At 40.9% G+C, this 22,626-nt stretch overlaps 1 protein-coding gene across 7 annotated transcripts in view; it reads left to right on the top strand.

The window, feature by feature from the left end:
* Positions 1–13,204: 13,204 nt before the first annotated feature.
* The window catches only part of MRS2 (magnesium transporter MRS2), a 37,257-nt gene continuing 27,835 nt past the window's right edge, over positions 13,205–22,626 (top strand). For all 7 annotated transcript variants that reach the window (XR_011995661.1, XR_011995665.1, XR_011995664.1 and 4 more), the window contains exons 1-4: positions 13,205–13,509; positions 14,371–14,444; positions 16,689–16,725; positions 17,966–18,078. Coding sequence is in view for 2 of the 7 variants with exons in the window: in XM_072729026.1 (XP_072585127.1) it covers positions 13,320–13,509; positions 14,371–14,444; positions 16,689–16,725; positions 17,966–18,078 (414 nt within the window). In the remaining 5 variants the exon portion in view is untranslated. The remainder of the gene's footprint in view (positions 13,510–14,370; positions 14,445–16,688; positions 16,726–17,965; positions 18,079–22,626) is intronic.

The following is a 22,626-nucleotide window of genomic DNA, read 5'->3' as shown; positions in this document are numbered from 1 at the left end:
TGGGATGGTTTTTTGTTGGTGGTGATGGGTTTTTTGGGGGGAGGAGGGGAGTTAGTTATAAGGGATAATGTCCTAAGCCACAAAAAACTGTAATAAATGGCAGACTTTGATGAAAGCAAACTACCCCCTGCTGTGAACAGCCAGGAGAGTAGTTAACCATTACAAAATACCAATTTTGCAGGAAATTATGTCACTGATGCAGAAGTTATTAACTGCAGTCCAGTCTCTGGATTAATGGAAAGAGTTGCTTTAGTGAACTATGATGTTCTGATGTCATTCAAAGTTTAGAAATTCCAGTTTAGAAAATTTGTATAAGTGACTCAAGTAGGAGGTAGTATTATCGAGGCCAGGCACCTTCATATTTTCTCCTCACATATATTGATTTGTAACTTAATTCTAAACTAACTACAGAAGTTTCAGTGATTGCACAATACAACATTTTTTAGCCCGTCGGTTTTATTTCCTAGTGACATTTTTAGATAGTGTAGTAAAACCATAAGGGGTATAGATTTGAAAAGCACTTCTTAAAACATCTATGCAAACAAATGAGAATGCTTTAAGCCCATTTAAGTTAAAATGCAGTGAAACCTTACCTATTAAAAACCCAGCACACTCTGAACTCTGCCTAGCTTATTTTCCCCATGATTAACTCAACAAATGACAAACAAAGAAAAAGTTAGTATCAGAAATTTACTCAAGCCAGAAGGAGGAAGAGAGGAAGAAAGAAACAAATCACCACATTACATTTATCCCTATACGCACATTTCCCCCCAGGGCCATCTTTAAATCTCTGAAATCAGGGTGCACCTTGTAGTCAAGAAAGTCTCACGTCTGCCCTTGACCAAGTGGTGTATTTATTGTGTGAGCAAGGAGGAGTCTGGCCATACTGTGTACGTTGCTGCCACTTAAGCTGATATATGTACGGTTAGCACCACATATCTTAAGCTTAATTGACTTTTTAAATGCATTTTCTTAAGATTGCAGCATGATTTAGCATTGAAGCAACAAAGTTTTAGGCATGTCTTCACCAACATTTTGCTTACATTTTCTTACTTATGTATGAGAATGTTATACAACAGAAATCTATGTCTAAATAAAATCTGAAAAACAGCTCTTAACAAGTATAAAACTTTTAAAAACCTGTAAGAAAGAGGGGCACCTGGGTAGCTCAGTTGGTTAAGCATCTGCCTTTGGTTCAGGCCATGATTCTGGGGGCCTGGGATCCAGCACCCTGTCAGGCTCCCAGCCCATCAAGCCCCCTAAGGGCCTCCCTACTCAGAGAGAACCCTCTGCCCCTTCCCCTTCTCCTATCCCTCTCCCCTCCCTCTGCCTCTCCACCTGCCTGTGCACTCTCTCTCTCTCTCTCAAAAAAAAGGAAGAAAAAGAAAAAATAAAACCTATAAGAAAGCATTATGTCATCATTTATTTGAAATATTTTTAAGTCTGACTGTCGCAGAAAAGAATAATAGAGTTAGACACATTCCCAATAAGAAGGGTTGGAACAGGGCAGCCCGGGTGGCTCAGTGGTTTAGCGCCACCTTCAGTCCAGGGCATGGTCCAGGAGACCCAGGATCGAGTCCCACATCTGGCTCCCTGCATGGAGCCTGTTTGTGTCTCTGCCTCTCTCTTTCTGTCTCTCATGAGAAAATAAATAAAATCTTTTTTTTATTATTATTATTTATGATAGTCACAGAGAGATAGAGAGGCAGAGACACAGGCAGAGGGAGAAGCAGGCTCCATGCACCGGGAGCCCGACGTGGGATTCGATCCCGGGTCTCCAGGATCGAGCCCTGGGCCAAAGGCAGGCGCCAAACGAGAAAATAAATAAAATCTTAAAAAAAAAAAAAAAAAAAAAAAAAAAAGGAAAGGTTGGAACAAAAGTAGCATCTAACTACCTACCTACCGATCAGCTGAATCTGGGACCCACTCCCTGCACTTTCTCATAAACTTAAAAGGTGCCATCCTGGATTATAATTTGGATCACATGAGACTTTTCCTTAGGCATTTAGGGCTATATTAGAAATGTATGGATGCATTGCTATCAGTTTAGAAACTTCGCTCCCCATGTCTGGTAAACTGGGGAAGGCCTAAACCATTTCCAATCCTCCCAGAAAAGTGAAACACCATTCTTCTCACATTTTCCCATCATCTCTTAACATGGCTTCCCATATGACAAGCTGGGCATTTAGAACATTAGAATGGCAAAATTTAATAAATAGAATACATGTCATGCATGTCAGCAGTCTATTTAATTTTGTCTCTCCCAATCTGAAATACTTGATAGTAATATTTCATCAGTTTTGCTGTATCATGGTCTTGGCTGTTACTTAGAGCCAATTCGAGTGTATTACAGTATGAAAGGCTTGTACATTTATTTTTTATTTAAAGCATAGAAGTGTACAGTTATTAGGCCTACTGTTCACAAGCTAACACTTAAACTTTTGACGTGAGAGGCTAAATATTTATAAAAAGAAAGAAAAGGGGTGCCTGGGTGGCTAAGTCAGTTAAGCATCTTCCTTCGGCTCAGGTCATGATCCCGGAGTTCTGGGATGGAGCCCCACATTGGCATCAGGCTCCTACTCAACAGGTAGCTTGTTCCTCCTTCTCCCTCTGCTGCTCCCTCTGCTTGTGCACTCTCTCTGTCAAATAAATAAATAAATAAATAAATAAATAAATAAATAAATAAATAAATAAATAAAATTATAAAAAAAAAAAAAAAAGGAAAAGAAAACACTGCCTCAAATTTAACACCTTGTCAAATTACCTGCAGATCATATATAAAGGTGGGGGTTGCATTAATTACTAGATGTGTGCACATACCATGTGCACCAGAAGATGTTAGTTTTTACACACACTTTAATCTGAAAAATTCTTTCAAACAGTTGTGTGGTGCAGCAATCTTTCCTGTACAATCCTTCCAGTACTGATTTAGAAAATTCTAACTGAAAAAAAATAAATAAATAAATGCAATGGCAAGAGGGCAAGAGCTTAGATTTATAAAACTGGAGATGTAATTAAGAGTCCTGAAGTAGGGGATCCCTGGGTGGTGCAGCGGTTTGGCGCCTGCCTTTGGCCCAGGGCGCGATCCTGGAGACCCGGGATCGAATCCCACGTCGGGCTCCCGGTGCATGGAGCCTGCTTCTCCCTCTGCCTGTGTCTCTGCCTCTCTCTCTCTCTCTCTCTCTCTCCATGTGACTATCATTTAAAAAAAAAAAAAAAAAAAAAGAGTCCTGAAGTAGGGCAGCCCCGGTGGCGCAGCGGTTTAGCGCCGCCTGCAGCCCAGGGCGTGACCCTGGAGACCCTGGGTCGAATCCAGCCTCGGGCTCTCTGTATGGTGCCTGCTTCTCCCTCTGCCTGTGTCTCTGCCTCTCTCTCTCTCTCTCTCTCTCTCTCTCTGTCTCTATGAATAAATAAAATCTTTAGAAAAAAAAAAAAAGAGTCCTGAAGTATAATCCAGTTTTAACAGTTAATGTTATGTGCAAACTTGACAGAGACAGAGAGTGCCCAGATGGAACATTATTTCTGGGTGTCTGTGAGGGTGATTCCAGATGAAATTAGCATTTGAATTGACACAGTAAACTGTTGCCTCCAGCATGGATAAGCATCATTTAATCTGTTTGGGAGCCTGATTAGAGGGGAGGGGGAAAAGCAGAGGAATTCACCATTTATTTCTCTCTGCTTCACTGCTTGACCTGGGATGTCAGCTTTCATCTTCTCCTGCTCTCAGACTGGCACTTATACCACTGCTTCCCCTGGTTCTCAGGCCTCAGACTCAAGACTGAATCACACTACTGGCTGTCCTGGGTCTGTAGTTTGCAGAAGGCAGATGGGCAGATCATGGGACTTCTCAGCCATTATAATCGAGCAGGCCAATTCCTCATAATAAATCTCCCTTTCTTCTATTGGTTGTTTCTCTGCAAAATCCTGACTAATATAATAACCGTGCTTCTGAGTCTTAGGTTAGGAATTCCCTGCATCACTTAACTCTCTCTGAAAGTACATTTTAAAATAATCAATAAATAATTAAGCAAGCATAGGAATGGTGCTCCCTCCTGTGGCCAAAGTCCTGGGAAGTTTTCAAACGTGGGAAAGCTAGCTCCTGCAAACCCCAGGTGGATCACAACAGAGCCAGACCCCAGAGAAGCCTACTTACCACGGCAGGCTGCTGCGTGTAAAGAAGATCGTGATTTCAAAAGCTGGGCTGGTGGTTTGGAATAATGGATGCAAATAAATCAGGACACATGTTTATGTCATAAAACAAAAATAAAATCTAATTCAGGGCTGGAGTCTGGTAACATTAGATTTGGACTTTTTAATGTCAACTATGTATGAAGAAAACGTCTGTCAACATATTTTTATTTTTTAAGCTTTTATCTATTTATTCATGAGAGACACAGAGAGGCAGAGGGAGAAGCAGGCTCCCCACAGGGACTCTGATGCAGAACTCTGTCCAGGGACCCTAAGTCACACCCTGAGCTGAAGGCAGACAATCAACCACTGAGCTATCCAGACATTCTGTCTGCCAACATATAAAGGGGTAGATCTTCTAAAAGGAAAAAAAATGATCTTGGGGTTTGCAGAATCTTCTCTTTATTGTAAAGTACAGTGGTTCTCAGTCAAGTGATTCTGCTCCCCAGGAAAGAGTGGCAATGTCTAGAGATATATTTGGTTGTCACAACTCAGGGAAGGGATGCTGCTGGGATCTAGTGGATAGAGGTCAGGGCTGCTGCTGAACATTCTATGATGCACAGGATAGCCCTTCCCTCTATCAATGAATTATCTGGTCCAATATGTCAATAGAGTTGAGGTTGAAAAACTCTAATATAAGAACATTCTCTAATACTTTTCATTAATATGCAATATATAAACTTTCAGCTTGTACATATTATTTATTCAGTGCAAACTGTGGGCGGCCACGGACTAGCTGGAATATCTAAACCAAACCAGGCCCGGACTTGCGTTCCTCATTCACTCAAAAGGCTCGGGAGCCTAAAGGGTAAATAGTTGGTTGACACTTGAGAAAGGGCTTGAGCAATGGTTTTCAGAGCTCGCTATTACATGATCGCCCACATAACACAATAGATACAGTTTATTCTGGCCTGGTCATAAACTTAAATAAGGGTCTGTGCTGTCCTTGCTGGTCTGATAACCATATATAATGTTCCTTCGTGGTGTATACACCTCGAGCAACAAGCTTATCTATTGACCAGGACCCTAAATCTTCTGGCGCCTGTGGGTCTGTCTTGCATGCTGATAAAGGGAAAGCTTGGAGGGATTCACAAATATGCTAAGAATGGACACTTCCTTATCTTTGTTTTGCTTATGCTATATAATGTTGTAGAACCTTGAATAAAACTGACATTGCTTGGACATCATCCACTGTGTCCCTCCTGTCCCCATCTCTTTTCTTTTATTTCCCCATCCCCTTACCCTCAGGACCCTGATCGTGTTGCTGCAGAGCACGCAACAGCAAATCAAATACATTTTGCTAAATTTCCAGCAATAAAGTCAAAACTCAGAAAGGATGATTCTTTTGAGCTTAGTCCCATGTCTGACATTCCCATGTCCACATTCTTATGGAGTATATATTATAATGTGATGTGCTCAACAATGCTCATCCATTCTTTTTCAAAATAGAAAGTGTATTTGGTGTTTTGGTTGATATCCTCCATGAGATGTCGATTTAGATAGCCTTGCCCCTTGGAGAAATACCAGAAGGGCAAGGTTGTTTAACTCCAAGTGTAAAAAATTAATTAATTAATTAATTAATTAATTAACTCCAAGTGGATGTGAAATGTTTTCATTAGAAAAACGTGCCTGGTAGCAACAGGTGCATTGAGGGCAAGAGAAAGGAGAGAGAAAGATCTATGGCAACGCAGTCACCCCTTTGGCAACCAAGGAAAGGCAATTCTTCTCAGACCAGGATCCCCAGCCTGGGATGCTTGAATCTTGAGGAGAATCTGAAAGCTATCTTCAACATTTTAGAAATAATATAATCATAATTGACCATTTATGTACAAGAAAATGTATCAGACTCTTTTTTGACGTGGAGTCAAAAAACTCCACGTGCAGACACTTATATACAAGTTCATTTCATCTGATGTAATATTTTAGGAATTTCTAGATATCTGGGGATGGAGATGGGGGGATAACACAAAGCATCCTTTGTGGTTAAATAAAAAGTTGCAAACCACTGCCCCAGGAAGCCTAGCAGTTAGATGAGTAAGTATAGAAAGATAAACCCATGATACAATGTTGCACCAACCTCTCCCTCCAGTTTACTACTTGCAGTGCTTAGTACCTGCTTGGTGAATACAGTAAGTGCTGTGGCTGAACCCAGAACTTTGAAAAGGAACAGCTCTGGGATGCCTGGGTGGCTCAGTGGTTGAGTATGTGCCTTTAGCTCAGACCGTGATCCCAGGCTCCCTGTGAGGAGCCTGCTCCTCCCTCTACCTGTCTCTGCCTCTGTGTCTCTCATGAATAAATAAATAAAATCTTAGAAAAGAAAAGAAAAGAAAAGAAAAGAAAAGAAAAGAAAAGAAAGAAAAAAAGGAAAAGAAAGGAAAAGAAAAGGAAAGGAAAGGAAAGGAAAGGAAAGGAAAAGAAAAGAAAAGAAAGAAAAGAAAAGAAGAAAGAAAAGAAAAGAAAAGAAAAGAAAAGAAAAGAAAAGAAAAGAAAAGAAAAGAAAAGAAAAGAAAAGAAAAAAGGAGTAGGCCCTCCTCAGCTTCAGAATGATAGTAGCCGAAGTATTAAAGCCCTAAGGGAAAGTGGAGGGACAGCAGGCCAGACTTCCAAACCTATCTCAGAGAATCCTTCTCCTACACCACCCCTGAGGATCTGCCTTTGTTTTTTCTAAGGAGGCATGTGGGTTGTTTTCTTGCGGAATTCAATGAAAACTCAAGTCATGGTAACTTCTAGTCCCCTTACCTCCACTACCCTCCCCCATAGTCAAAAGTAGTATGCTCTCGGGTGATGCCACTATTTATTTAGGATTCCTACCAGTTGGGCCAGTACATACTAGAACAGACCAAGGGCCCACCCCTCTCAATCTCCTGGTGAGCTCCTCCATGATCCTCTAGAGTTGGTTGGTGTGTCTTGGAGACATGATCCAGACCCTTCCTCCCTCTCTCACACCCTCCCCAGGCAACCTCCTGCACACTCACGGCCCCACTTACGGTCTCCATGCCCAAACTCTCACATGTACCTGCCTAATCTAGACTTTCTTCCCTGTTGCGGAGCAACACATCTGGATATGTACCCAGCAACCTCAAATTCAACAGGTCCCAGGTCCAAAATAGAATTTCCAATATTTCCCCTAAACTCTTCTTCCTCCAGCTTTCCCTGACTCAGTCCAGTGCACCATCATTCACCATCTTGCTTCTCCCAGAACCACGACTTTATCTTTACTTTCTATTATTGAATGACTTGTGTCCCCATGTTCATATGTTGAAGCCCTGACTCCCAGTACCTGAAAATGTAACTGTATTTGGAGACAGGCCAAATACAGTTAAATAAAAATGAGGTCAGGAGGGTGGGTCCTGATCCAATCAAACAGGTGTCCTTACAAGACACAGAGAAACCCCAGCATTGTCCACGCACAGAAAAAGTTCATGTGAGGGCCCAGGAGGAAGGTACCATCTGCAAGTCAAGGACAGAGGCCTCAGGAGAAACCAAACCTGCTAAGCATCTTGATCCTGGGCTTCTAGACTCCAGCACTGTGAGAAAACAGATTTCTGTTTCTTAACGCACCCAGTCTGTGGGATTTTGTCATGGTGGCCCTCTCAAACTAGCGTGCCTTCTTCTTCTTACCAGTCATGGAGTCCAACCCACCCTACTTCCATATATCTCTCCAGTCTTCTCTCTCCATAACCTCTTCCCCTGCCCTCACACAGTGCCCCATCAAGTTTTGTACAGATGCCTGCATAAAACTGTCAGTGATCTTTCTGCTTCCACTCTTCCCCTGCCCCATACAGTCCTGTCTCCAAAGATAGTCTGGAGCAGTCATTTAAAAATGAAAATGGGGACACCTGGGTGGCTCAGCAGTTGAGCATCTGCCTTAGGCTCAGGGCGTGATCCTGGGGTCCTGGGACTGAGTCCCACATTGAGCTTCTTGTGAGGAGCCTGATTCTCTCTCTATGTCTCTGCCTCTCTCTCTCTGTGTGTGTATCTCTCGTGAATAAATAAATAAAATCATTAAAAAGTAAAATAATAAAAATAAATGAAAATGGAGGGGCGCCTCAGTGGCTCATTTGGTTAAGTGTCTGACTCTTGATTCTGGCTCAGGCCTTGATCTCAGGGTCGTGGATCAAGCCCCACATTGGGCTTAATGCTGGTCATGGAGCCCACTAATTACATACAAACATACATAGATATGAAAATGGAATCCTTCCCCTAGTTTAAAACCTTTTGATGGTTTCCCCATTTCTCAAATAATGAAATCAAAACTCCTTAACTCGTCTAAAGCCCAGTATGATCTAGTTCACGCCTGCCACTGTGGCCTCACCTAGACCCACTTGAATGCCATGCTCCAGACTCAGCCACCTCTGGCAGTTCTTCCAATGATCAGTTAACACTGCTTGCTCTTCCCACCCTTTTTTTACCTTGTTGGAAATTTTTCTTTGTCCCTCCTTGGCATGTTGCTAATGCTTATACATCCCAGTCACAACTAAAATGTCACTTCCTGATAAAGGCTGTCCCTAACCTCCCATGTTGGTTCGCCCTTATAAGTCCTCTGAGATCCTGCACTAGTCATTGACGGTTTTCTCACAAGCGAAATCAAACAACTGTCTGTATTAGCATATTTTTCATGTCTGTCTCCGACCTGTAAACTCCTTTAAACTAAGTACCACTTCTCTTTATTTTGTATTACCTGAACCTGGGACACATTTGTGGAAGGGATGAAGAGGAACAAGCACACATACTCTAATAAACACATCGGAGGCTCCAGAGGAATTTACTTCTCTTAATGGTCCAAAATACTTTGGGAGAAGGCTTTGATTTGAATTCTGAAGCCAAATATTAAAGAGCCACAAAAGTCTGAACTTAACAGCAAATTAAATTGGAAGAACACATAAAACTATAATGTCTTTTGGTCTGTTTCCCATCAGGGAAATTATTTTGTACTTTAAATGATCACAGAGTACTCCACCTGGAGATGGAACTTGGCTGAAATAAGAGGTTTGAGGGCAACAGTAAAAATTTAGAGGTATTAGGGAAATGAGAGAAGGCAGTAAAATTATTATCAGGTGGTACTAAGGGCAGAGCCAAAGCCATGAATTTTATGGGGCCAAATCAACCAGTATTTAAGCTACAGGAGAGCAATGTAAGAATTTCCTAGGCTGCCAAAACGAAGTACCACAAACCAGGTGGCTTAAGACAACAGAACATTATTTTTTCACAGCTCTATGCTCAAAGACCAAAATTATGGTATCAGCAAGACCATGCTCCCCTTGAAGGCTCTAGGGGAGAATCCATCCTTGCTTCTTTTGGCTTCTGGTGGCTTCTGGTATCCTTGGCTTGAGGCTGCATCACTCCAATCTCTGCCCCCACCTTCATATGGGTCTGAGTGTTCAAGTGTCCTTCTTTTTTCTCTGATAAAGACACTGGTCATTAAATTTAGGACACATCCTAAATCCAGGATGATTTCATCTTGAGGCCCTTAGCTAGTTAAACCTGCAAAGTCTCTGCTTTCAAATAGAGTCACATTCTGGGGCACCTGGGTGGCTCAGTGGCTAAGCATCTGTCTTTGGCTCGGGTCCTGATCCCAGCGTCCTAGGATCAGGTCCCACATTGGGCTCTCCGCAGGGAGCCTGCTTCTCCCTCTGCCTATGTCTCTGCTTCTCTGTGTCTCATGAATAAATAAAATCTTTTTTAAAAAAATAGGGTCAAATCCTGAGGTTCTGAGGGGGCCAGGTGCTTTGTTTCACTCACTCCTCTGTCCCTAGAACCTGAAATAGTCATGCTCAGCAAGTATGTGTGAAATAAACAACTTCATTAACAAATACAAGAAGTGCAAAGAATCAAGGTTGCTGAGGAATATAGGTGCCAAGAGGGGGTCCCAACACCAGAGTCTGGTACCAGATGCAAATCCCATAGAGAATATTCTGAGAAGCCATTACACAACTCTTGGATTTATCATCCGGGTGGAAGACATAAAAGGATTAGAAGACTGAAGACTCAGGCAGAAGCTGTGTGGAAGATTTAGAAATGCTTCCAGAGAAAGGGGTAAGGGAGGTGCTTGCCACTCACTTCAAGCCTAGTGAGAGGAACTCCTTAAGATACCTCCAAGGGCTTGAAAAGGTCACAAGCTCCTATCCAAGCAAAGGATAGCACCTCTATGCAAGGGAAGTAGCTGCATTCCCTCTAATGGTGCAGAGGTGACAATGGGAAAATCAGTCTGGGTTGTTTCTTAAAGGATCCTGCCCCAAAAAGCACCACGTGGGGAGGAAACAAACCTGGTAATTTGAGGCAAGAAGAGGAAGATTCTGTAAATGACTGGGAGGGTCACTGTTCATATCAAAAGAATGGCAACCAGATAGGCCTGGGGGATAGTCTTCCAGAGAACTCATAGACCAGCCCACAAAGAGGTCAGTTTTACAATCTGCCCCAACTATAGAGAGCATGATGCCATCTTTAGGTAAAAATGTTTCATTTATTCTTACTTGGCTTCACTGCCCCCAGCAAAGTCTGAAATGGAGCCACAGAATAAGAAAGGGAGTGGGTAGGGATTGGGGGAGCTGTCTGTGATCCCCATCCACATCAAACATTCTTGTTTGCCTCCAGGCCCAACAAGGAGAGAGGAATCAAGTCTTTTCATGTTAGTATACAGGGTCTGATGCTGCAAATTATTGAGTTGAAATCAGTATACGGAGTGGACATTTTCAATTACTGAATTGATACTGGAGTGAACATATAGGACTGAGAGACCAGAAGAGCCATGGAACCTAACCAAGTTTTCAAGAGGCCAGAGAAGGACTAGTCTCACTCAGCAGGTTTGGAGGGACAAAAATAAAGTGGCTTCTATGATACACCCCATGAATGCCATGTGTTCCAAGTACTAGTCAGAGCAGTTTCACATGATGAGTTACATAATCTGGGCTAGAGAGAGAAGGGAGAAGAGCTGGCAAGGGTCTGATGGGAGAATATAATTGTGTAATTGTTGTGGGTATAAAAGCCTCCAGGAGATTAAGGTCAGAGAGTATATCATTGGTGTAACATTTCTGACATGAAACAGTTCTGGGTGAGAACACACACACACACAGAGAGAGAGAGAGAGAGAGAGAGAGAGAGGCAGAGACACAGGCAGAGGAAGAAGCAGGCTCCAGGTCTCCAGGATCACGCCCTGGCCTGAAGGCAGGCATTAAACCTCTAAGCCACCCAGGGATTTCCTGGAACTTTTTGCTATCTACTTCCTAAGAGATCTTACCCAGTTCTTATGGCTTTAAATATCTGTACAGTCCCCAGTATAAATGTCCCACCAACATCTCTCCCAAACTTCAGACTGCTCACTTGATATCTCTGCTTAGATATCTGTTTAGTAGAGCTTTCAAATTTAACATGCTCAGAAACAAATGCCATGCCATAACCTGATCTCCAGCTAAACTTCTTCCTTTCTAAAATTCTCTCTCAGTAGACGGCACCATGATTGTCCCAGTTGTTTAGGCAAAATATTTTGGAGGCAATTTCTATGCCTCTTACATCCCATTTGTAAATCTTGTCAACTCAGTCTTCAATATATAGCACCAAGTTCACCCTGTTTCCCCTTTTCCATCACCTACCTCGGCACACACCATCATCACTATCTCTGTAATCCCTTCCCCACGCAACCAGAATGATCCATTTAAACATACATCATATCATTACCTTTCTGTTCATTGAAGTTCCCCCCATGGCTTCCACCCATCCTATATTAAATTCCAAATCCTTGACATGCATTGCAAGGCAATGTGTCTGGCCATGTCCCAGAGCTTTCCTAAGCGTTTGCAAGGATATCTTCAGCAGAGCTGTTTCATTGAGCCAGGGTCAAGTTTTCAAAAAAAGAGTTACCATATGTTGTCTCAAAGAAAGCTCTCTGAAGGCATGTTTTTGGAAGGTATGTTTCATCACTGAAGGCCTTAGTAAAATCTACCAGGTATGTTCTTATCAGATTTTAATGCTGGATGTTCTCCTTTGCTTTCAATGCTAAAGTCAAAACATCCTCTCTTCTATGAAGCCTTTTGTCTACTGGATTCCTAATTCAGCTTCATTCCCAATACCCTTAAACAAAAACAAAAACAATGCTCTGTTATGTTTCTTTAGCTCTGTGTTTGTACACACCCATAGTGATTGAATGGGAATCTTTGAAACTCTTATCTGTCTTGCATTATTATCATGGAAGGGACGAGTCTATCAACTCACGCTTTAAAAATATACATATTGGGGGCACCTGAGTGGCTCAGTGGTTGAGCCTCCGCCTTTGACTGAGGGTGTGATCCCTGGGTCCTGGGATTGTCCTGCATCCTGCTCTCCGCTGGAGCCTGCTTCTCCCTCTGCCTGTGTCTCTGCCTGTCTCTCATGAATAAATAAATAAAATCTTTTTTAAAAATAAAAATAAATAAAATACGCATACTGCTATATTTAATCACTATTAAAACCCACTTTTTTTTCATATTTTAAAGACTAAAATTGGGATGAGTCTTGAAACAATTAGGTCAGCATTTTTTCTTTCCTGGTGGTACATAAAATAATGGTTCCTTGAAACTGACACTATCTTACAGTTGATTAAATCAGAGCATATCTTCACTCGCAAAGGCTTGGTACATCATTCCATTAGGACGGTTATTTATTTGTACTACAGTAAATTTAAAGAGAAATTGAGTTAGAAATGGGCAGAACTTCCTCACTTCCAAATTGTGCATTTTATCAAATGCACGAAAATGCTCCAGAAACTGCAATGCGTTATACACAGGCCGGGACGCCTCCACAATTCTTCAGATTCCTAGTTAGCAACCTTCAGGCGGAGCTGACCTCTCCAAGGGCGCCAGCGTCCGCGCCAGGGTGGGGTCCAGGTTGGGCCGCTCGCGCCCTCCAGCCCCGCCCCCAGCCCCCCCTCCAGCCCCCCCCCGCACCGCGAACTCCGATTGGCTACGGGACGCCAGGCGCGCGCCCAAGGCCACCTTCCGAGCATGCGCGGGAGAGGAGGCGCACGCGCGTCCCGCGCATGCTCAGTACACGGCGCTCGGGCCCTAGGCGCGGGCGCGGGGCCGCGTCGGTGCCGGCTGACCAGCCAGCGCCCGGCATGAAGGCTTGGGGTGTCGCTGCCGTCTCCTCGCTCCAGCGCCATGGGATGCCTGCGGAGCCTCAGCCGGCTCCTGCCCAGCGCCGCGGGGCTGCCTCGGCGCGCGCTGTGTGCTCTGGCCCAAGGCCTGACCCCCGGGGCGCGTCCCGTGTCCGCCTGCGGCCCCGCGGCCCTGCTCCTCGGGGGGGCCCGGGCTGCGCCGCTCTGCGACCCCCGGCGGCCCCGCGTGGCAGGTACTGCGCGCCCCGTCCGCAGCCCGCGCCGGCCTGGCGGAGACCCGGGGCCCTGGCCGGACCGCCCGACTCCCGGCCGGGAGTCCTGGCCGCGGAGGGCCGCCGGCCGAGCGGAGCCCCGAGCCCGGGGTCCCCAGCCCCTCGCGCGGCCCCGGGCCCCATCCCCGCCGGGCGGACCGGCCGGCGCGCCGGGACCCCTGGGGTTTCCACCGCCCCCGTCGCACCTACCCCGCCTCTACCCCGCCGGAGTGCTAGTGGGAAGGGCTTTGTTTACTTTTTTTTTTTTTTTTTTAAGATTTATTTGTTTACTTATTTATGATAGAGAGAGAGGAGGCGGGAGAAGCAGGCTCCGTGCCGGGAGCCCGACGCGGGACTCGATCCCGGGGCTCCAGGACCGCGCCCCGGGCCAAAGGCCGGCGCCAAACCGCCGAGCCGCCCCGGGATCCCCTAAGTATTATTTTCAGCATAGATCTATGTTTTCTAAAATAAATCTACCAATATAATTTTTGTAAAGAGCCTTTTTGAATTATGCAAAAAAAATTTTTTTTTTAATTTCAGAATGCTGTTAACTCATTTGTAGATTTGATTTTGAGGTAGCAGTAATAATCAGAACAGAGGTGGTTGGAATCCATAAATTAGTACCTCACCTGAGCCATTACTTTCAAAAATCATTCCCTACCAAATCTAACATAATCCCCTACAGGTGTTAACATTAGCAAGTAAGAGTGTTTCTTCATTTTCCTGCAGGAAAAATTCTTTAAAAAGTAAGAATCTAAGGACCACATAGTATGAGAGTTATATCATAACCATATGTCAGTACCTATTGTATCATCACAGAGAATTCTCTAATTTATTCCTCAGGTGAAACGCATCGATTTAGAACTTCTGATGTCTCTCAAGCTACTTTAGCCAGTGTAGCCCCAGTGTTTACTGTGGTGAGTATGTGAGGTATATTTGATAACTTAGAGAATGTACTTCTGTACTTATTAAGTTAACTGGGTTGGACTACTCGGCCAAGGTAATACTTATTTTTGTTTTCACAGTGAATCGCCATACTTGTAAGTCATCTTGTCTTTGTGTTTTGCTTAGCTAGTGACCTGAGTGCCAGCTAGATTTACTTAACAGCACCCTTAAAACTTTGCTATTGACTGTGGAAGTCTCCCTCTTTTTTTTTTTTTAAGATTTTATTTATTGATTTATGAGAGACAAAGGTAAAGGGAGAAGCAGATTCCCCATGGGGAGCCCAATGTAGGACTCGATCCCAAGACCAGGGGATCACTACCTGAGTGGAAGGCAGACAGTAAACCACTGAGCCACCCATGTGCCCCCCTGGACGTCTCCTTTTAATCCTGGAACTGGTTGTTCAAATCATCATTCACTTCCTACTCAAGATTTGTGAATCTGTTTAGAAGTCCTTGAGGACTATTACACAGTGGCTTGAACCTGTGCTGTGCCACATAAGATATACAGAAACATTTTGAAGGGAGCAAAGTGTATATTTACGAGTGTATGCTCTGAAGGTTCATGATCTCTGTAATTTTCTCTGAACTGATTCAAGGGAAAAATGAACAAAATAATGTGTATTACACCCACATATCTAGAAAGAGAAAAAGTAGGCCATTAGGGCAAAATGTTAGCAAAAGATTACTCGAGGTGAAAGTTACATGGGAATTGGCTGTAAGATATTCTTGTAACTTTTTTGTAGGGCTTTATTTTTTTCGAAAAGTTGTGTTAAAAAAAGTAATGTGCTTGTTTTGAATTATCATTCCTAAATTCAGATCTCAGCTCTGCCTCTTACTATTAACTGGTGGACTTGGACCAGGCATGATAACATCTTTATGCCTTAGTTTCTCATTTGTAAACTGCGAATAGTACCTACCTTATAGAATTGTTTTTGGTTTGAATTAACTCACAGCTGTATAAAATGCCCACACATGTAAGTATTCAATATGTTAGCCATCATCATTATTTAGGCTTATTAACATAAGAACTTTTCTTTACAAACTATACTAACAAGATAACCTCCAGAATTATATGTCAAAGTTATCACTGTTAATCAGTGTTTTTAAACATTTGGCCAGTTTGATGAAGATTAAATTCAGATATTAAATATTGAAAGAAGATTCTTTGCAGGTAAAATCATTGAGTACCCAAAATACTCAAGAAAAATAGTTGATACTGTTTGAGAGCTTCCTTTTTTTTTTTTAAAGTTTTTTTTATGATTTTATTTATTTATTCATAGACACAGAGAGAAAGAGGCAGAGACACATAGGCAGAGGGAGAAGCAGGCTCCATGCAGGGAGCCCGATGTGGGACTCGATCCCGGGTCCCCAGATCACACCCCAGGCTGCAGGTGGCAACAAACCGCTGCGCCACTGGGGCTGCCCTGTTTGAGAGCTTCCTAATCAGCTCACTCTAGATGATGTTACTTTACAAGATAAACATTTAAGAAAATAAGTTTGTATGTTTTTTTATCAGAAAATATCTCAGTAAAGAAGAAATGGTGAAGATAAATATTGAGATGCAAAAATATTAAGTTGAAAATGGAATAGAGAGTGCAAAAAAGTGTAACATTAATATATTGGTTAGGAAAAGTCTGGAAGGACATGTAAAATATTTGCATGGTTTTCTCTGAAATTTCTTAGTTCACATGATTAGTTTTATTTTGCTTTATTTCAGATTTTCTGCAGAAGGTGTATTTGTGAAAGAAATTTGAGGAAAGCTAGTCTGTATTTGCCTGTGTGTCTTTCATGAATAAATAAATAATCTTTTAAAAAATCCCCATGCAAGAAACACGGCCAGTTACAAGAGCCACCCCATGCAAGGAAAAGCAAGGGAGTGGCTTCCTGCCAGGTTATCTATAATTCGTCCATAGTCTTCCTGATCCTATGCAATTGACCAGGCATTGGGCATTTTTACCATAAGCAATGGCACTGATACTCCCTTATCAGATTTCCAGGGGAACCAAAACAAAGTTAAAGGTCCCATCTGTCCTAGCAGAGGAAAAAGGGATTCTTTCAGCCCTTCACTCATAACTGAATTTTACCTTAAAAAACAGTTTTGGTTTATCTATGCATATCTATTTTTGGGAGATAGCATAATACCGTGTAGTATAATACTACAAAAGAGCATACTCATTTGGGAGAAAATAATATTTTGTTTTTATTATCTCTCTTTAGACAAAATTTGACAAAGAGGGAAATGTTACTTCTTTTGGTAAGTATCTTTCATTTTCTTATCACTTCCCCCCTCCCTTATCACTCCCCCCCACCCCCACCGCCCCCCCACCCCCACCAGTAAATGAGTGAAGCTGATGGAAATCAATAAATTGTAGTGTTTTGAGTAGAATATTCTTTGTGTGGAGGGGTGTATTGAAACAGATCTATTTTCAGCATTTGTCCATCGGTCCTAATTGGAACTGGTGATACCTGGACTGTGCATGTTCTCCCAGAATTGGTTTTAGAGACTTTCTAATGGATGTAAACGGAATATTTTGAGAGCAGAGATTGGTATGCAGCTGGAGCACATTTTGTTTTTCTTTAGTCTCTCTTTCCACGCCCTAGTCCACATATGCCTCTCTTGTTCCATGTTTAAGGCTGACTTACATAGTACTACTGATATTGTGGTGGGGGGGATGTGGTGGGGACAGAAGACAGGGTCAGAGCACTGGATGGCGATCTGCTGATGATCATTGTTATGGACAATTACTGTTTAAAATAAAACTAAGCCTCTCTTTACTGTCTGACCCCAGATGTAGGCTTCATAAGGATCTCCCCTGTGCTTCTAACCCCATGATCCTATACCTGCTATTGCCTGAGATCCTGATGGGATATTTTGGGTGGTTTTTTTTGCCTGTTACCTCCTTCAGGTGACTATTCTCCTTAGTGCTCTGTCACAGGTGTGATTTGACACTACAAGTACAGATGCCACTATAACCATTTCTTGAGCTGCTTCATTATACTTTCTCTTAGATAATAAATTTAGTTTTCAGGTGCAAGAATTTAGTGAGAAAACTGACTTTAATTATTCATTTTGTATTATTAGTCCAAGAACCAAGAAAATTTATGTTATCTGTTCAGATTTAAAATCCTGAAAGCAGAAAACCTAGGAAATGTAGTTCTGTATAATTTGTATTTTAAAATAATAACCCATTTCTAGAGCTTGACATAGATATATTAAGTCAGGTAAGGCTGTGGTTTTATGCTAGTCCCAAGGGACTTCTGAATACAAAGAAATTTTATGAAGTATGCATAAAATGAAAAAAGAACTATTAGAGTTTGACCAAAATCAGCCTGTGTGTTTGAGGTAAAAATGGCTAATAAAAAGACTTATTTTGACTTGTTTCTGGTAGTAGAAAATGTCGATGTTGGTGGGAGGAGTGCTCTGGTAGAAAAATATGAACTCTTTCATTTATTAGGTTGGCCCACTCTTTTTGTTAAAAATGTTTCTTTTATAGAAAAGAAGAAAACTGACCTATATCAAGAATTAGGTCTTCAAGCCAGAGATTTGAGGTTTCAGCATGTGATGAGCATCACAACTAGAAACAATAGAATTATCATGAGAATGGAGGTAAAGGGTTTTATGTCATCTACATTTCTTACTGGCATCTTACAGAAGTTACTTCCTAGTCATCTTGATAAATACATAATTAAAAGCAGTTTTATAATGAAATGGGTCTGTGTAACACAAGATACTTTATAGTGTAACATATCATTTTGAGTATAACTCCTCTTCCAGGATCCTGTACATATGTTCAGCAGATGTTTTATGTTGGAAAAGTTATGATTGCAGTCTGTATTCTTGCTGCTTGAATTTAGTCTCTAGTTTCTGAAATAAGAGAAAGAATCTTGGTTTATAATAGACATTTTCAGTTGTATATAGTTACATTTCATTATAGTATAACCTTAGCTACCAAAAACATATTCTGGTTCTCCAAACAGACCATGAATATCCCTTAAAGTTTGTAATCTTAAATTTTTAACAGAAAGCTTCCTAAAATAAATTGCATCTTCCTCTGCTTACTGAGAGTACACTAAATTTGACTTGACTTAGTGATTTAGAATAAATTTGAATATACATAATTTTGGTGAGCTAAAGTCTAGGGTTCAGAAATAGATGTGACATGGTTCTCAATGGTATGGGCTCTATGGTAGACATTAAACCTACTTTCTTGGTTTGGTTTTTTTTGTTTTGTTTTGTTTTTTTAAGATATTATTTATTTGATAGAGTGCAAGCATGGTGGCGGAGAGAAGAGGCAGAGGGACAAGCAGGGAGCCTGATGCAGGGCTCCATCCCAGGATTCTGAGATGATGACCTGAGCTGAAGGCAGGCAGATGCTTAACCAACTAAGCCACCCAGGCACCTCAGACCTTTCTTTAAAAAGTCTTTGATGGCAGGTTTCCATTTAACTAGAATTTTTAAGTAACTAAAAATAGAAGCAGTCTTCAGAAAATATTTCACTTTTATTGGTAGGTAGCACCCTTCAAAAAAGTTATCTCTTTGTCCGCCAAGAAGCTACTAGAACTGATAAATGAATTCAATAAGTCACAGGGTGCAATGTACAGAAATCAATTACATTTCTTCCTTTCTTTTTTTTTAAGATTTTATTGACTTGAGAGAGGGAGAGGGAGCAAGGGAGGGTGGGTGCGCAGAGAGAGAGAGAGAGAGAGAAGCAGACTTCTGTCTGAGCAAGGAACCCATTATGTGGCTCGATCTCCGGACCTGAGATCACAACCTGAGCCAAAGGCAGATGCCTAACCCACTGAGTCACCCAGGTACCCTGAAATCAGTTGAGTTTCTATATACTAATAAGCAGCAGAAAGAGAAATTAAGGAAACAGTCCCGTTTACATTTGTGTCAAAAGTAATATACCTAGGAGTAAACTTAAAACCAAGGAGGTGAAAGACATGTACTCTGAAAACTAAAAAACACTGAAGAAAGAAATTAAAGATGATGCAAAGAAGTGGAAAGATATTCTGTACTTATGGATGAGGAAAATATTGTTAAAATGTCTATACCACCCAAAGCAATCTACAGATTTAATGCAATCCCTATCAAAATACTGACTGCATTTTCTTTAAAGTTTTTATTTTAATCAGCAGTACTCATCATAACGAGTGCTCTCCTTAATCCCCATCACCTATATCCCCTGTCTTCCATCCACCTCCCCTCTGGTAACTATCAGTTCTCTATACTTAAGAGTCTGTTTCTTGGTTTGTGTCCTTTTTTTGTCTTTTTTTTTTTTTCTTTCTAACTTTGCTCCTTTGTTTTCTTTCTTAAATTTCATTTATAAGTAAAATCATATGGTATTTGTCTTTCTCTGACTTATTTCACTTAGCATTATACTCTCTACCTCCATATCTTTGCAAATGGCAAGATTTCATTCTTTTTTGTGGCTGAATAATATTCCATGGTACATGTATACCACATCTTCTTCATCTATTCATCGATCAATGGGTATTTGAGCTTCATATCTTGACTATGTAAATAATGCTGCTGTAAACATAGGGGAACATGTATCCCTTCATGTTTTGGTATTCCAAACATAAATATTTTGGTATTCTTTGGGTAAATATCCAGTAGTGCAATAACTGGATAATAGAATGGTTCTATTTTTAAATTTTTGAGGAATCTCCATACTGCTTTCCACGGTGGCTGCACTGGTTTGCATTCCCACCAACAGGGCAAAAGGCTTCCTTTTTCTCTACATCCTCACCAGCATCTGTTTGTGTGTGTGTGTGTGTGTGTGTGTGTGTGTTGTTGTTGTTGTTGTTGTTGTTGTTGATTTTAGCCATTCTGTGAGGTATGAGGTGGTAACTCAGTTTTAATTCACATTTCTCTGATAATAAGTGATAAGGAGTATCTTTTCATGTGTCTTTTGGCCATCTGGATTTGTTCTTTGGAGAAATGTCTGTTCATGTCCTCTCCCCACTTTTAATTGGATTATTTTGGGGGTGTTATATCCGTTCTTTATTTATTTTGGATGCTAACCCTTTTATTTCTGTGTATGGTGTAAGAAAGTGGTCCAGTCTCATTCTTTTGGATGAGGCCATCCAGTTGTCCCAAACCATTTGTTGAAGAGACCATCTTTTTTCCATTGGATATTCTTTCCTGCTTTGTCAAGATTACTTGACCATATGGTTGTGGGCCCATTTCTGGGTTTTCTGTTCCTTTCCATCGATCAGTGTGTCTGTTTTTGTGCCAGTACCATACTGTCTTGATGACTATAGCTTTGTAATATAGCTTGAAGTCCAGAATTGTGATGCCCCCAGCTTTGCTTTTCTTTTTCTAGATTGCTTTGGCTATTCAGGGTCTTTTGTGATTTCATACAGACTTTAGGATTATTTGTTTTGGTTCTGTGAAAAATGCAGTTGGTATTTTGATAGGGATTGCATTAAATCTGTAGATTCCTTTGAATAGTATAGACATTTTAACAATATTTGTTCTTCCAACCCATGAGCTTGAAATGTCTTTCTTCATGTCTTCAGTTTCTTTCATAGGTGTTCTATAGTTTTCAGAGTACAGATGTTTTACTTCTTTGGTTAGGTTTATTCCTAGGTATCGTATGGTTTTTGATGCAGTTGTTAATGGGATTGTTTTCTTATTTTCTCTTGCTGCTGTTTAATCATTGGTGTATAGAAATACAAGATATTTCTGTACATTGATTTTTGTATTGTGTTGAATTTGTGTATCAACTCTAGTAGTTTTTTGGTGGAATCTTTAAGGTTTTTTCTATATTTAGTATCGTGTCATCTGCAAATAGTGAAAATTTTACTTCTTCCTTACCAGTTTGGATGCTTGTATTCCTTTTTGTTGTCTGATTGCTATGGCCAGTACTTCCCACTACTGTATTGATTAAAAGTGGTGGGAGTAGACATCCTTGTCTTGTTCCTGATCTTGGGGGAAATGCTTAGTTTTTTGAGTATGGTGTTTGCTGTTTTTCATATATGGCCTTTTTATGTTGAGGTATGTTCCCTTTAATCTTTGTGGAGGGTTTTTTATCACGAATGTAGTTTGTTGAATGCTTTTTCTGCATCTATTAAAAAGATCATGTGGTTTTTATCCTTTCTTTTGTGGATGTGATGTATCACATTGATTGATTTGTGAATATTGAACCACCCTTAACATCCCAGGAGTAAATCCCACTTGATTGTGGCAAATGATTCTTTAATGTATTTCTAATGTATTTTTGGATTTGGTTTGCTAGTATTTTGTTGAGGATTTTTGAATCTGTGTTCATCAGAGATACTGGGCTATGGTTCTGTTCTTTCTTTGATAACTATCTGGTTTTGTCAGAGTGATAGTGCCTCATGAAATGAATTTTGAATTTTTTTTTGTTTAGTTTTTTGGAATAGTTTGAGAGGAATGGATATAATAATTTTTCTTTAAATGGTAGAATCTGCCTGTGAAACCATCAGATTTCAGATTTTTGAATATTTGGAGTTTTTTGATTACTGATTTAATTTCATTGCTGCTAATCAATCTGTTCAAATTTTCTGTTTCACTTTGGGTAGATTGTATGTTTCTAGGAACTTACACATTTCTTCAAGATTGTCCAATTTGTTGATAGTTTTTTATAATACTCTTACAGTTTGTATTTTTGTGATGTTGGTTATTATTTCTCCTCTCTCATTTGTGATTTTATTTATTTGAGTTCTTTTTTTCTTGATAAGTGTGGCTAGGTGTTCATTTTATTGTTCCTCTCCTCCACCCCCACCCCGCCCGAAAATAGTTCCTGGTTTCATTGATCTATTGTTTCTTTAGTTTCTGTATCATTTATTTCTGTTTTAATCTTTATTATTTCCTTTTTCCTGCTGGCTTTCAGCTTTGTTACTCTTTTTCTAGCTTCCTTAAGTATAAGATTAGATGGTTTGAGGTTTTTTTGTTTTTTGTTTGTTTGTTTGTTTGTTTGCTCCTTGAGATAGGCCTGTACTGCTATATACTTCCGGACTACTTTTGCTGTATCCCAAAGGTTTTTGAACCATTGTGTTTTCGTTTTCTTTTGTTTCTATGTACCTTTTTATTCTTTTATTTCCTGTTTGACCCATTCATTGTTTTAGTAGTGTATTATTTAAACTTCATAAATTTATGTTCTTTCCAGATTTTTTCTTACGGTTG

This window comes from Vulpes vulpes, chromosome 12, assembly GCF_048418805.1.
Source record: "Vulpes vulpes isolate BD-2025 chromosome 12, VulVul3, whole genome shotgun sequence".
In the NCBI taxonomy this organism is placed as follows: domain Eukaryota; kingdom Metazoa; phylum Chordata; class Mammalia; order Carnivora; family Canidae; genus Vulpes; species Vulpes vulpes.
This window is presented reverse-complemented; position numbering and strand designations above follow the sequence as displayed.